Here is a 14859-nt window from a genome sequence, read left to right as displayed (position 1 = left end):
TTGTCCTGAAAGTGAATTTTCATGCATACTGCTTCTTTTCAAGACTGGTTTGAGCTGTCAGAGTTTTTACTTCCTCTGCAAGAATATTTGCAGAACCTCTTCAGAAACACATTATTCTGTCTCAGTTTGAATCATTAGCATCACGGCTTTTTTGTCAAGTTTCCGCTCTACATCAAGTCAGGTAAGGTAACCAAGATCAACTGATGCTACAATGCATTAACCGCCTGGCTTCCTCACATCGTCAGTGTGTTTAGGTTGACCCAAAGTTTTTCGACTAAACATAAAGAATAAAGAACAAATAAAAACAAATAAAGAATTTATTTTTAGACAGGTATTTTATACAACCTCCACAGACGTCTAGATTTTTATGTGATTACTTTTATGTTTGTTTTTTTAAGCGTAACTTTACACTATCAAGAGTTCTTTTTCACAGGCAACTATATTTTATTTTGGATGAAAAAAAGTTAACAGCTCCCTCCCTAGGTTATGTTCATATTTGTGTCTGTGTCTCTCTTTTGGTCACACTTTTTCCTTTTACAGATTTTTCTGGATTTCCCTGAACTATGGGATGACCATCAAATATATACCTCATCCTCATCTTCCTCCTCATCCCTGTCATCCCTCTGATTTCAGGTGAGCGGTAGCTTCTATGCTATGATTATAATGAATGATCTTCATTATCTCCACCTGCAGGCACTTGTGCTTTAGTTTATCACAGCGGTTATGTAAAAACTGCTCAGATTATCTTGTTGGGAATGTAGTCACCATAAAACCCACTGAATGTGAGTCTTGATCTGTTTAAAACGGTGGAGTTAGGATTTTTTTATTTTCTGAGAGAGCTGCATTTTATGTTCACACATTGTCTTTTCCTAAATGAAAAGTGATTTGATATTTTAATTGTAAGAAACAAGCAAAAACATAAGAACTCTGTAACAGGAACAAATATTTTTTCACAGCACTGCATGCACGTTGTTGTCCTCTAGGAGAACAGAATAACTGATCCAGTCATCAGCCTTTGACTCATTCTGGAATCTGGAAAAGTTCAACCTGTCAGACAATCTGCTGACTATACTCAACCCCAAGTGGTTCAGCAAGCTAGGAGCCCTACAGGAGCTCAATTTGCTCAACAACCAGCAACCTGAAGAGGTCTGTGTGAAAAAGGTGGCTCAGGTTTGAAGTCTGTAGTGCCCTCTAGTGGTGGTATCAAGTGTAACAGTGACATATGGCACAACATGGCATTGACGTTGTAGCTACTTCATGTCTAATAGATTATTTGTGGTTTCTGGTGGTATTGATCACTTACATTTCATAGAATAAATTACACATACTTAACCATTGACTGAATAAGATGTGTATGTTTCCTTCATTTTTACTTAAAAATAAATGATTTTAGCATTTTTGCCTAAATAGGCAAAAATGCCTGAAAGAAATTTGAAAGAAAATACAGAGAGAGAGTAGGGGCAAAGGGACATTAATGGGAATCAAGCCCACCACAATCATGAGGGGACTGAGGTTTCTGTACATGGGCTTTGTTTTTTCATGCTTCCATTTTAAAATTTTTATTTATACTGTACTTCTATTGAGATTCTATTTCTGCTGATACTACTGCTTCTGTGTACTTCCTCACTGTCTCTGGAGCTGCTGTAGCAGAGAATTTCCTCCCTTCACAGATCAACATTTATCTTATCTTTTTCCTCCCAAATTCTTTCTAATGACCATTCCATTGATGCTGGTACGTATCAAATCTGGTTTCATAGCAGTTGCTAACGAACCAGTGGATGATATCAAAGCAGATTTAGACCATATGTTTCTTCTCAGAATGTTTGAGCTTTTTCATTTTTTCATCTAGAGCCTGTCTCTAGATCCAAAATTCTAGATGACCTCCATCTGATTGGGAATCAATCAGTTCTGCCTCTTAGAGAGACAACTGGGGTGGGGGTGGGGGGGTGACACAGAAATACTCTTATTCTTTTTTTTTGTCTTCATAGATGAACCTGAAAGAGGTGGGAATTAATGTAATATTGTCAATGTACAGTACCGGAATATTTGAAACTTTTCAAAGCCAATTTTACAATCAAACAGCTATATGGAATAACGTGTGTGACGCTGGCTATTGCTCTGCATGCATCCCATATATTATATTCTGTCCATATATTATTATCAGCTCTACTGAAACAATCGTTTTATCTGTGGCTCAAGTATAATAACGGTACTAGAAATTCAGAACAAAATACTACAACATGGACTTAATTTAGACCTTTTCAGTTGTTTCTATTTGTTCGGCCTCACTAAGAGAAGAAGAGGAATTTTGAGACAGAAGGTTTTGAAGACAAAGCTTGAGCGCTAAAAGGGGAGGCAGGAACCCAGGACCTTCTGACTGTGATGCAGCAGTGCCACCAAATGCACCACCATTCTACCCCAAGTTTGATAGTTAGAAACATTAAACAGAAGCAAATCCTCCAAAACTATGGGGAGGTTGGAGCTCAGCTACAAAAATGTGTATCATCTATCCGGTTTACACAAGTATTTAGGATATATACTGCAGTGGTACGTGCGCTTTTGCTGTAGATGGAACAAGTTGAGGTTTACTTTTGCACGTAGTCTTTAACAATCAAGTAAAGCTGTGAGTCTTGTCTTAAAAGTTCTTTGTAAATGTGTAGGATTAGACATCTTTAGGCCGCGTCTGCGGGGAGGGAAACATCACCAGGCAAATGCTTCAGGGTTAAAATTTGAGGGAAAGCAGCAAGCGGTTTATTTAGTTGTTGTCCAAGTATTCTCTGATTGTCTGGAGGAGGGGCACGACAGAAAGTTTCCTACTTTCCTCTTGCTATTTACTATTTAGAATTGTACTGAATCATTAGAGATATAAACTCCTAGTGTGTGTGACAATGTCAGTTAAATGAAAACACATCCTGACACTGAGATCAGGTTTTGTAAATATTTAATAAATAAAAAGATCATATTAGCAGTGGTTTTAACAAAGTAGTAACAGATGGACTGGAAGAAAGGTTTATTTTCTTAACAGCACTTGTGCAGAGGAAGAAAAAATCCTCTAGGATTTGGCAAACCCAGACTTCTGTCACAGCCGTGTGGGAAGAATGGGATATGTGAGCGAATAACCGTCAGCTTTAGCTTTGCGCAAATTAAAACACAATAAATTGTCTTAAATGAATGAAGTTACATTAAAAGTCAACGGATTATGGATAGAACAGTCCTTTTACTCTTTTAAAAGGACATTTGCGTAAATGAGGAGTGTGCAAATCAACTTTAAAACTGTTCAGAAAGTAAACGATAAATTGATCACAATTACAATACAGCATGACTGCAACATTTTTAGGTCGGCAGTAGTTCAGTCCACTAGGTCTTGAACCGGTACCGGAGGGTGGCACAAAAAACTTCCGAGTGTGAACTGGCAGTGTAGAGGTTCCAGTTCACCTCCTGATCACTGTCAAGGTGCCCTTGAGCAAGGCACCGTCCCCTTTATAATTTGCTCAGTGGGGGCGGCACCACAAAGAAGCTCCCGAGTTGTGGTGCCACCCCCATGCTTACATCTGCATGCTTACAGACCCCTTGTGTGTGTGTGTGTGTGTGGTACAGGCCTGTACACATACACATGTAACAGATCATAACTAGAGTGGACAAATAATTTCCCTACGGGGATCATTAAAGTTGATTTCATGTCATACACTGAGTCAAACTCCATCTGCACTTTTGCCGGGGTCGGCAGCAGTTTTGGTGTCCTTGTCCTGAGCGCAAAGAGACGCCACCCGCCAGTGAGCGCTCCACCGTGCAAGAGTTCAATCAAACGCACTGAAACAGAAACTTCAAAAAGCAGGCGCAACCAGTTTTTTAAAGCAGTGACACTTTTGCACAACTCCTGGAAGCATTCACAGAGGTGTTCCACAGGGATCTACTCCAGTCCCAGGGAGAAGTTTATCCCATGGACAATACCGATGATGATGGGTTGCCAGGCAACTAGGTATCTGAGCCAATCAAGCAGCTGCCCATACAGGACGTGTGTCTTCTCCCAGCTGGTAGAAGATGAAGGAATCAAGGAGAGTATCAAGACGATTGAGACACGACCACAACATGATCAACTGGGCAAAATCTAGTTACAAAGCAGAATGGAGAAAAATCAGTCAATGTCTTTAACATGACCTCCAAGTGAAACACACTTATGTACATATCTGTACATGTGTTCCATTCTGTGTGTTCCATTTCATACACATGGAATATCTGTAGTTTTATTCATATATAAATTTTATTGGGCAAGTGATCATTTGTATTTTGGGTTTCTATAAGACATTATAACCTCTAATAACACTGTAAGTCTGAATTTATGAATTTCAAAGTATTTCAATAACTTTCCTATAAAAGGGTTGACAAGTTATGAAACACCAAGTACATCAGCAAAGTTAAACAGGAGGCACACCCCTCATTTTTTATTGCTGGGGATTGCAAATTTTGTTAACTGCATATCTGAAAAAATTTATCTTTTAAAAAAATAAATCAAATAAATGTTTAACACAAAAACTTTCCCTACGTGGGTGAGGAGTGAGCTGCCATGACTGAGCCAAAAACGCAGCAACAAAGGATACGGGTTACTCATCATCCTCTTCAAGTCAACCTTCTCGTTGCAGTATGGACACGTCTGCTTCTTACCCACAATGCACCAGCCGCGGATGCAGAACTCGTGGAATCTGGAGGGGTTGGCTGAGTTAAGGCAGTCATGCTACATCAGATTACATGTGTTTATGCAGTGGAAAAGACCAGTCTTGTTACGTTATCTGTGAAATTTATGGGCAGAATACAGCGTGCCCTCGTTCCTTGCGGTTAATGCGATACAGCAACAAACTATTTATCTTATTATTTACGGTAATTGAAATGTTTATGACCCTCCCCATACTGATATTGAACTATTAGATTAATTTTCTTAATCGCTAATTTAAAGGACTAATTTAAAGACATGAATGAACCCAGGAAGCTGATGCCTTTTAGGATACATGTGTCCACAGGACAGCTGGTAAGTGTCTTCTATGAATCCTTCCTCCTCCACTTCCACCAGGATCCTCTGACCACACACGGCACAGATGTCGTTGTTCAGGCTCCTGCTGGGAATGCCTCCCTTGTTGTAGTACTGAATGTCAGCAATGAGATGTTAGCAGCAGCAATGCACCAGTGTACGCACAAGAAACTAGCACAGGCTCTGATACTGAGCAAAATTAAAAATGCGTCGTCTTACTGTTACACGATTGCTCTAGAGATTTCTTGATCTTTATTCATGATGGGCATCAGGGAAATGGACGAATGAAAAAAAAATGTCCTCTGATTGGTGATATAGACACTTGTATTGTTAGCCATGTAGCTAACATTAGTGCTCCAGACTTGGAATACTCATTACCCATGATGCTTCAGTACACTGTCAAAACAGCTCAAACCACAGCCCATGCTCTACATTTAAAACTCGTATTATAGTCATCTACACCATCACTGAAAGATCAGCAACAAAAATTATGTCCTACCCCAATAGTAGAAGCCATGTAGTCGGAACAGATTTCAGCAAAGTCTCTGCCCATGACGCCATAGTACAGTCCATAAAACAGCATGATGACACCAACGTCCATGGAGTCCTCCGCCTTGATCCTGCACCAACAGACACCTCATAAAAGGATGTGTCTTTACAACTGGACTGAGAGACATTCAAATCGACTTTCACTGAGTTTCCAATCTCTGCAAGGCCTGGCATCCAGACATTCCAGTCTATTAGTTATACACATCTAATGCTCAGGAAGGCAGACATTCATTTAACTGGTGCAATGAAAAAATCATTACAATTCACATTTGAATTGTTTTTATTTCAGTGACTCTGCTAAAGGCTTGTAGTGTTTCTCTGATTTGTTCAACAGACAATTCTAGTGGTCAAACCAAGTATTTGATCGACTGTTTCTTTTTCACTTATTTTCTACGCCACGACAGTTGGAGGTGATATTGTCAAAAATGTTTGAACACAAGTTATTCCCACAAGCCTTCAACAGAAATGAAAGTTTTTTTGGACTAGACCATCACCTGACTTTCTCTCAGCAGAGGAAATTTTGACCAAATTCCTTCAAAACAGCTGCATACAAAAATCTGCGAGGCTCCCCTAAAGGTAGACGTGTCCTGTTATTACACAGTGAGGAGAGTTCAGTTTGGGGTTTGAGTAACTGTTTGGCAGTCACTGACCTGAAGAAGATGTTGAAGCCGAACATGGTGAACATGATGGCCAGGTAGCCCAGCACACCCACTGCGTAGCTCAGCTTGTAGATCAACAGGAACCACTTGTAAACCATCCTGAAGAGCACAGACAGATAACAGTATTTTCCACAATGTTAGGCGCACTGGACAATAAAGCGCACCTTCAATGAATGGCCTATTTTAAAGCTTTTTTCATATATAAAACGCACTGCATTATAAGGCGCAATGTTGATTTTTGGTGCAATTAAAGACTTTTAGGTGCGCCTTATAGTGCGGAAAATACTGTAATCATTTGTCAAAGCAGTATTTCATTGATTATCAACACAGCTCTTTTCTATAATCCAGAAGAACTAGGGCTCCGTCCAGCAACTCCTTTCAACATCAGTTAATCTGACATGGCATGAGCATCAGGACTTGCATGTTCATCTCACCTGGGCGTTCTGCAGGAGAGCGGCTTGCGGGTGGCTCTGAAGATGACGTAGCTGGTGATGACGGAGAACATGCCCCACATGGACAGGAATCTCCACCAATAGAGTTTAATGGTAAAATAAAGAGGAACCACCCACATCTGGACCAGAGTCACCAACTGAGGAGATGAGACAGTTTTAATGTTTTTCGTGTCTATCGGTTGGACACATTTTCTGTCAGCTGATGGAAAGTACAACAGTACCACTGGAAACCACTGGGGGCAGTGTTGTTTCTGTCATTTAACATTTAGCGATGCATTCATGGACCTGCTGTAAATTTACTGAGTGCATTATCACAACCTCCTCTACAATACACTACGGGTACAGTATTTTCCGCACTATAAAGCGCACTGGACAATAAGGTGCACCCTCAATAAATTGTTTGTTTTATAATTTATTTCATATATAAGGTGTTAGAGCTGGGACTTCGGTGACCCTTGACTACCATTGTTAGGGGGCGTGGGCCCAAGTGCCTTGTGAGGGGGCTCCTCTGGTGGCGGAGTGCGGCATGACTGGCGGCCAGACTGCCAGCTTTTTTTCAGAGATCATGTTTTTAACCAATATTAAAATGAATATTAATCCATATATAAGACACACCGGATTATAAGGCGCACTACGAGTTTATGAGAAAATTTTAGGTGCGCCTTCTAGTGCGGAAAATACGGTACTTAGATGTTGTTGACTCTTTACTGCCCTCCTATGGACGCATCAGTGCCAACATTGAGGACACATGGAAGTACGCGGCCGCCGTATCCACGTGTCCGCTCTTCCCACTCACATTGTAGGAGCGGTGATGCCGCTGCTTCCACTGCACCAGCACGATCTGGGCCACCACGAGTGTGGCGATGAGGATCAGAACCATCTCTGCATGCATGGCTTCGTGACCTCTGTGTTTCACATGCAGACGCTCATGCTGCACCCTGACAGAACACACACCAATAAAAAAAAAAAAAAAAAAAAAGGATGGACAAATGTTAGAATATCCCAGTATTCGGAACGACACGGTGTCTGTCGCTGGTGTAAAGCTGCATCTACTCACTTCCAGTTTTCTCTGTGTGTCATTTTCAGCAGGTCGTCCTAGAATAGAGGTGAGGACATAAATAGCATCTGTGGGGTCTCAAGGGTCAGTTTAATGTAGGTTAACACAACTCACTGCGCGTAATAACACGTAGAATATCGTTCCATATGTCACAAACTCAGTACATATAACGGTACGGATGATATTAAATGACTTCTCTGATTGCCACGTCTCACCATCAGATGAATAACTGACAGCTCGGAGGTGACAGACATTAGTCCCCGATAACCGATCCCACGTCATAAGCGTAGTAAGAATCTATTTATTAATAGCGAGTTAATAGTTGGCTGCCATCAACGCGAGATTACGTACCTGAGCATGAACGCCCGCCATTGTTTACTCTCCAGCCTGCCGAGCTAGCCGGCAAACTGCGGCTAGTCTAGCTTAGGTTTGCTCTGACAGAAGCTTCTGTGTGACGTCACCCGGAAGACTAGTAATGGTGCGTTCAGGTGATTCGGGACGAAGGGAAATTCCTATTAAAATAATTGTCTGTTGACCACTTGAAGGCATCACCCGTGTACGACATATTGTATATATGGCGATGATGAATCTTCAACCGAAGTATTTCCATGAAAAAGTAAGATTTAAAAATCTAGACAGACCAAGGATGTTTGATTTGGATATTTTTACATGAACCGTGCAGCAACTTTATTTTACCTCCAGAGAAATCTAACTTTATGCATCCAAATGTAATTGATATTGCTACTGAAATGCTTGATAACAATTAATATGAAACAACAAAATTTAAAATTCTTAGAGGAACATTTTCATGCATTTTATTGAAAGTAAACAGCTTACAGAATGACTTTCCAACATCATTTAGAGGGTGAAAATGGTCAAATCAAAACCACAGAATAATTCATTACCTGCATTCTGCAGGTTTTCATCAATGTCCTCATTTGTACTCCTGGATGACTCTCAGCTGATCACGATTAGAACCGAAAATTTGAAAATCTGCCTCTACACAACCAGACTCAAGTGGTGATGAGTGAAATTTCACAGCCTTGGGGTGCATCACATGAATTATTTGATGCTACCATCCATTCCAGACAAGGAAGAACTTTCAGCTCAAGTTGGCCATGGTTCCAGCTGTAGGTCAAGGATGTGAATGTAGCCTTATTTCCTCCTTCTGAACCTCCACTCCCTCAGCAATTCACAACATCACTGTAGAGCATTACACTAATACTTTTTAAAAAATAAATAAGAAAACGGCAGCATTGAAAAAATTCACTGACTTTCATCATCTATTAATAATCAAAAATAAATTGCATATCATATGTAAACAAACAGACACCAACTGTCTTTTCAGTCAATGCTTTTTATTTAAGGACTCATCCCTCTGAATATCCTTGTGGCTCCATTCGCATAGTTGACCTGCGAGAGAACAGAAACATTAGCCAACAGAAAACACTCGATCTCATCCTCACATCTGTAATAAATTTCGCTCAGACATCCAAGGAAGGTTTGAGCCGTCTTTGGTCAACAGACCTCAGGTGGAAACTACGAATGGCAGGAAAAATCATCATCACAGCGAACTGTAGGTGGTCAGTCTGTATTTTTGAACCGGATGTAATAAGGACGTACCGAAAGAACCTGATGCAATGCCATGGCCCTTCTGTTGATTTACCAAGTTATGATGGCAACACCAGCGAACACTTCTAGACCTGGAAGAGACATTCATCGGTTCATGAGAAGCTACAGAAAAATATATGATGTCAACAGGTTTCTGTTCATTCAATAAATGTACCGATTGTCAGCTTTTACTTCAGTCTAAATGTAGGAACTCATGTGATCATTTTAAAAAATTCTGAAAAAAATTGACATTTTCTGTTTCAAACTGAAATTTATATTCTAATAAAGTTAATACCGTAATATTTACACACCTTATGGATTCCAGACAACGGCAATCAGAACACCGAAGAGGCACTTTACATCTCCCTGAAAGCAAGACAGACGTAGTTAGTCACATATAGTTATTAACACATCAACAGTTACTGCTCTCATGGCTCGCTCAGACATCCAAGGAAGGTTTGAGCCGTCTTTGGTCAACAGACCTCAGGTGGAAACTACGAATGGCAGGAAAAATCATCATCACAGCGAACTGTAGGTGGTCAGTCTGTATTTTTGAATCAGATGCAATAATGACGTACCGAAAGAACCTGATGCAATGCCATGGCCCTTCTGTTGATTGGACCAAGTTATGATTGACAACACCAGTGGAGACTTCTAGACCTGTAAAACATTCATCGGTTCACGAGAAGCTACGGAAAGTCATAAAATGTCAACAGGTTTCTGTTCATTCAATAAATGTAACAACTGTCAGCTGTTATTTCAGTCTAAATTTAGGAATTCAGGTGATCATTAAAAAAAAAAAATTCCAAAATTTGTTTCAAACTGAAATTTCAAATAAAATAAAAGACAGTAATAGTTACACACCTTCTGGACTCCAGACAACAGCAATCAGAACACCGAAGAGGCACTTCACATCTCCCTGAAAGCAGGACAGACGTCGTTAGTCATATCAAGTTCTTAATACAACAACAGTCACTATTCATTGGTCGCTCAGACATCCAAGGAAGGTTTAAACCGTCTTCGGTCTGCAGACCTCCGGTGGAAACTACGAATGGCAGGAAATCATGTCATCACAGCGACCCAAAGCTAGCAGATGAACAACAGCCATTAGAACAAACAAACGATACATACGGGCTACAGAAGTCATTCATCAGCGGCAGTGATGATGGGCAACGGTCTCCATGGAGATGATCACCCTGAAAGTCAGACATATGCTGTAAGATCTGAAGGTGAAGGCATGATGACATAGAATAAATAAATAAAACTTTTTCGCTCAGACATCCAAGGAAGGTTTGAACCGTCTTCGGTCCGTAGACCTCTGGTGGAAACTACGAATGGCAGGAAATCATGTCATCACAGCGAGACCGTGTCAACAGGTTGGACCATTTAGATAAAATACAGTACATTCCTGAATTTGACACGGAAATTTTGATACCGAATACTCAAGTATTTCTCACACATGAATGATACTGTATTTTTTAAACAATTGGTTTAAATTAAACTCAAACCAACCAGCTCACCTGTCCAGAGGGAGCGCAGCGCCAATTCACATCATAATGGAGCAATGACTTCTACACGGTGTCCCTGAAGATCCTCATCTTTTGTGCCTTATGTAAGGACATCATCATTAGAAAATACAATAAAAAGATAAAAGTGATATGCCAACAACAAGTCCCCCTTTGGGAGTGGGTGGCGTAATATTGCGCTCAGACATCCAAGGAAGGTTTGAGCCATCTTTGGTCCGAAGACCTCTGGTGGAAACTACGAATGGCAGGAAATCATGTCATCACAGCACAGACAGATGTGATAGAAAGCAGGAGAAACATTATCAACAAACCTTCGTGACAGGACAGGAGACGCCGGCATCCTCAGCAGACGTGAGTGGAACACGAAGCGACATTCAAAACCCTCCTCCGCTGAGAACAATGCCTCAAAGTAGTGTTTAACACCAACAGGCACTGAAGATGTATTACAAAATGATCATGTAATGTAAAAAAAGCAAAAAAACCAGAAGCCCCAAGTCAACATGTAGATGTGTCTGTATGTGAATTCATGCACGGAAGGCATGTGACCCTCAGGTCAGAATGGGTTCTGCAAACATAGGCCTCACATTCGCAGCATCTCAGTCGTGTTTTGTTGTCCTTAGGGGCACAGAACCCACAGCGCTTCCTCTTCTGTCCTTGTTCAGAGACAGCAGCCATTTCAGACGCTGGGGCTTGCATACTCCGAACCAGACTGGCAGAAGCCGGTGTGCGGGGAATATGCCGGCGCTGTTGAATAAGAGGAGTCACCAAAGCTTTCCCCAGCTCTGCTAAGAAAAGTCTCCTCTTGAAACTCTTCCCTCGGTTCCAGGTTGGGTCGATGACTGTCCACACCACATATGCATTGAAAGCAGACACATCAAGGATGTTGTAGAAGAGTACCATTGGCCAGCGGGCAGTTATTCGCCTGCAGGTGTACGAATCAATAAGCTGCAGTAATAGAGACATTAAAAGAATCCGTTATACACGTTATGATTCACAAATAAAAATAAAAGATGGATGAAACTTGACATTACCTTATCAAGGCAGGCGACGCCTCCCTTGTTCATGTCGTAGTCCTGCATCACTACGGGCTTCCCCCCCTCTGCAGTGCTGACAGCGGCATTTGTGTGTAGCGTGCTCATCAGGATGACATTTGTGCTCTTCTGGGGAACATACGACACAACCGTGTGTGTGTCAGTGAAAGCAAATTTTGACGAATGTATCCCTCTTCCTTTGAGCGATAACAGCGCAGGGGGAAGTTCAGGCTCCTTCTTCCTCACCGCCCCCACCATGGTGAGCTTTCTTTTCAGGAGCTCCTGACTGAGAGCATACGATGCAAAGAAGCCGTTACATGTGATATTATGTCCTTTCAGACCGGCCGTCATGTCCAACACTGCATACATATCCTGGTTTTCTTCAGATCTTCTATAAGTGGATTTCCCCGTGTATATCTGCAGATTCCAGGCATAGCTGCTCCGTGCGTCGCACACTGCCCACATCTTTATCCCATATTTACATGGTTTGTTTGCCGTGAAAACCTTGAAGGGACAGCGACCTCTGAAAGGAACCAGGTGCTCATCAACGGTCACCTCAGGGCCTGGATTGTACATTAACGGTAGAAGCTCCACCCACTTGTCCCAAATGCTCCTGATGGGAGCCAGCTTGTCACTCCGCGAGCGGCCGGGTCGTGTATCTTTCTTATCAAATCGAATAACACTTGAGAGGACACAAAATTGTTGGTAGGACATAGTTGCACGGAATATAGGCCTGCCAGACTCTGCATCCCACAGACTGTTTGGAGATTCATTCTTTGCGCAATACACTCCTGCTAAAATCAACAGACCTACGTAGGCCTGGAGTTCTACCTGGTCGATTTCTTTCCAGGTGTCCCCAAACACGCGCTTCCCTTCCAGGTTTGTCATCTCCAGTATAATGCCCTCAATGGTATCTGGTAAAAAGAGTAAGAAGCTGGACTTGATGTCATCCACACGCGATATTGCATAATGCGTTGGCCCTGGCGTCATCTTTATGCTTTTCATTTTCGCTCTACTTAAACCGTTTTGTGGGGATGAAGACCAGAGCAAGTGGCCAGTTTTGGACCAGAATGTCTCCTCATGTGCTTCTTCCTCTCCATCTGTTGACTGATCAGTCTCCTCAAAACATGCATGAAAATCTATGTCGTCTTCTACTTCCGAGACATCCTCCTCAATCTCTGGTTCAATTTCAGTGCCCTCTTCATCATGTCCAAAATCCTGGACCAGAAGCTCTTCGGCAGGACGCATATAATCTGGATATCTATTCATTTCCAATGGCGGTCAGTTTTGACCAGGATCATCATTAGGTGTAAGGTTGATTAAAACACCCAAAATTCAACAAAAAAGCGGTGATCATCACTTTTATACTCACATTTATAGTTTGGACGATATAAGGCCTTGAAGTAATCGGAGGTAAAACAACATTTATCAGTGTTTTAAGTTGTAAATTGTTCATATTTGACCCTAACACCACAGGAAGGAAAACCTGGAAGGAGAAAAGAGAATACAAGCATTTAGACAAGATAACCATGCATTATTTCTGTTTATTTGCACCTATATCGGTCACACAAAAACACCTGAGGGAATAAATTGGATTAAAAAAATTTAAATTACTCTTAACTATATAATGATAATAGAATTATGACACATGTGGCCATCTATTCCATGTCCACCATTGTACAGATAAAGTTGCTGAAAAGCAGAGTTCCAATACTGAAGACTCATCAAGGTAATTAGTCAACGTGAATCATTTGATCAAATAACATTTTTCATATGATTTCAATAATATTACTTTCCATGTAACGAAACATGCGTATGTTAGAAAGGGTTCTACTGAGCACGTTTACCTACTGGCTGCGTTCAAACGTAACATGTAATTAATTACCCACATGTGCTCACACATTTTTAATCAATGATTAACAAAAAAAAATAAAGTAACGCACACTAGCTGCACAACTATAGTGAAAACTATTACACAACATTAACTCGGAACACGAGGATTTCCTTTGCCTCCAATCTAAAGCCATCCACTGAACAAACCACATTTCCTCGCTGACTTTCGTCAAGTTGTGTTACTACATGTCTTTACTGACTCAAATAGTTTTCCATTTCGAGCTTTAAATGTGATTTAAACCAGTTTTTCTTAAAACTACGCAGACGTCTTACCATGCTTCTGCTCTGGACCTTTCCGCAGGATCAAATGAGTCGAGAAGAATCGCTGCTTCTATTTATGCCGTCATGGCGGACGGTGACGGTGATGATATAGACTTACTGCCACCTAGTGGACTGGAGGGTGAACTAACGAACACTCCGCCGTGCATTCAAGAAGAACTAATCCCCCATAACGTTTCGTACAGATATGGGTCATTCTACAAAATTCGTGCAAATTGCTATCCCACAATAAAAAAAGTACTTAACGAAACAATTAAGAATTCAGACTTTCAATATATACAAAGATTATGTTGTGATCTAGTTAATGTAGCCGCAAGAGGGCACAAGCCAGCGTTTTATTGTGCTGGTCCCAAACCCGGATTAATACAAAGGGTTGTATCAGGAAGGGCATACAACATAAAACTTTTGCTAAATCAAACATGCTAATCAAATCTATGACTTCCATACCAGATCGGTCGAGGTCCGGGTTAACAACGACCCCATCGGTGCTGTTCACCTACAGGGTGCCGGTGGAAATTGGACTAATGTTTATCGAAGAAGGAGAAGTGGAAAGTGCGTTTGTAAGAAGAGAAAGAAGATACTAAGTACGGTTGTGACGTTACGGTTGTGACATAATCGTTACAATAGTGACGTCATGCAACGTTTCACATATTTAAGACAATGTCTCATCATTATTGTGACATTATACTTAAACATAATAATAATAATACCTATTTATGTTATTATTTAATCATTATTTATATCATATTCATACTGTTTATGCTTACACTGTTCATGTT

The 14859-nt window shown here is 41.0% G+C and overlaps 2 protein-coding genes and 5 non-coding genes across 10 annotated transcripts; all 7 read right to left on the bottom strand.

Moving 5' to 3' along the window:
• Positions 1–2933: 2933 nt before the first annotated feature.
• On the bottom strand, positions 2934–8187 carry rnf175 (ring finger protein 175). Its single transcript, XM_068308158.1, has 9 exons — positions 8092–8187; positions 7741–7778; positions 7480–7621; positions 6666–6820; positions 6223–6330; positions 5523–5643; positions 5004–5137; positions 4599–4700; positions 2934–4031 (listed from the first exon to the last, which is right to left on the bottom strand). The coding sequence occupies exons 1-9, from the start codon at positions 8110–8112 to the stop codon at positions 3911–3913; spliced, it is 942 nt and encodes a 313-aa protein (XP_068164259.1). The 5' UTR covers positions 8113–8187; the 3' UTR covers positions 2934–3910.
• A 352-nt stretch (positions 8188–8539) lies between these two features.
• Positions 8540–14116, bottom strand: LOC137590700 (piggyBac transposable element-derived protein 4-like). Of its 4 annotated transcripts, XM_068308424.1 has the most exons (11): positions 14075–14098; positions 13281–13394; positions 11909–13169; positions 11189–11822; positions 10872–10958; positions 10483–10547; positions 10216–10270; positions 9930–10011; positions 9663–9717; positions 9364–9443; positions 8540–9153 (listed from the first exon to the last, which is right to left on the bottom strand). In XM_068308424.1, the coding sequence occupies exons 3-4, from the start codon at positions 13154–13156 to the stop codon at positions 11373–11375; spliced, it is 1698 nt and encodes a 565-aa protein (XP_068164525.1). In that variant the 5' UTR covers positions 13157–13169; positions 13281–13394; positions 14075–14098; the 3' UTR covers positions 8540–9153; positions 9364–9443; positions 9663–9717; positions 9930–10011; positions 10216–10270; positions 10483–10547; positions 10872–10958; positions 11189–11372. The 4 variants fall into 4 exon arrangements, with proteins under 4 accessions (XP_068164525.1, XP_068164524.1, XP_068164522.1 ...); XM_068308423.1 differs by having other exon boundaries at positions 9930–10040; positions 11909–13394; positions 14075–14116; XM_068308421.1 differs by having other exon boundaries at positions 11909–13394; positions 14075–14116.
• On the bottom strand, positions 9221–9313 carry LOC137591020 (small nucleolar RNA SNORD14). The gene has a single exon (XR_011034572.1). It is a non-coding gene; the product is annotated as a small nucleolar RNA SNORD14 (small nucleolar RNA).
• LOC137591036 (small nucleolar RNA SNORD14) lies at positions 9787–9879 on the bottom strand. Its single transcript, XR_011034589.1, has one exon. It is a non-coding gene; the product is annotated as a small nucleolar RNA SNORD14 (small nucleolar RNA).
• On the bottom strand, positions 10338–10430 carry LOC137591035 (small nucleolar RNA SNORD14). The gene has a single exon (XR_011034588.1). It is a non-coding gene; the product is annotated as a small nucleolar RNA SNORD14 (small nucleolar RNA).
• LOC137591021 (small nucleolar RNA SNORD14) lies at positions 10621–10713 on the bottom strand. The gene has a single exon (XR_011034573.1). It is a non-coding gene; the product is annotated as a small nucleolar RNA SNORD14 (small nucleolar RNA).
• Positions 11054–11146, bottom strand: LOC137591022 (small nucleolar RNA SNORD14). The gene has a single exon (XR_011034574.1). It is a non-coding gene; the product is annotated as a small nucleolar RNA SNORD14 (small nucleolar RNA).
• Positions 14117–14859: the final 743 nt, after the last annotated feature.

This window comes from Antennarius striatus, chromosome 23, assembly GCF_040054535.1.
Source record: "Antennarius striatus isolate MH-2024 chromosome 23, ASM4005453v1, whole genome shotgun sequence".
Classification (NCBI taxonomy): Eukaryota; Metazoa; Chordata; class Actinopteri; order Lophiiformes; family Antennariidae; genus Antennarius; species Antennarius striatus.
This window is presented reverse-complemented; position numbering and strand designations above follow the sequence as displayed.

Bases quoted from the DNA above. Each gene is read 5' to 3' on its own strand.
- rnf175 (XM_068308158.1), bottom strand. From the start codon at position 8,112: ATGGCGGGCGTTCATGCTCAG. The intron at 6,821-7,479 runs GTGAGTGGGAAG...TCATCTCCTCAG, and splicing joins GGCATCACCGCTCCTACAAT to TTGGTGACTCTGGTCCAGAT. The intron at 4,032-4,598 runs GTATCCTTTGTT...ATCTTCTACCAG, and splicing joins AAGAGGATGATGAGTAACCC to CTGGGAGAAGACACACGTCC.
- LOC137590700 (XM_068308423.1), bottom strand. From the start codon at position 13,177: ATGAATAGATATCCAGATTATATGCGTCCTGCCGAAGAGCTTCTGGTC. The intron at 11,823-11,908 runs GTAATGTCAAGT...CTATTACTGCAG, and splicing joins GCGTCGCCTGCCTTGATAAG to CTTATTGATTCGTACACCTG.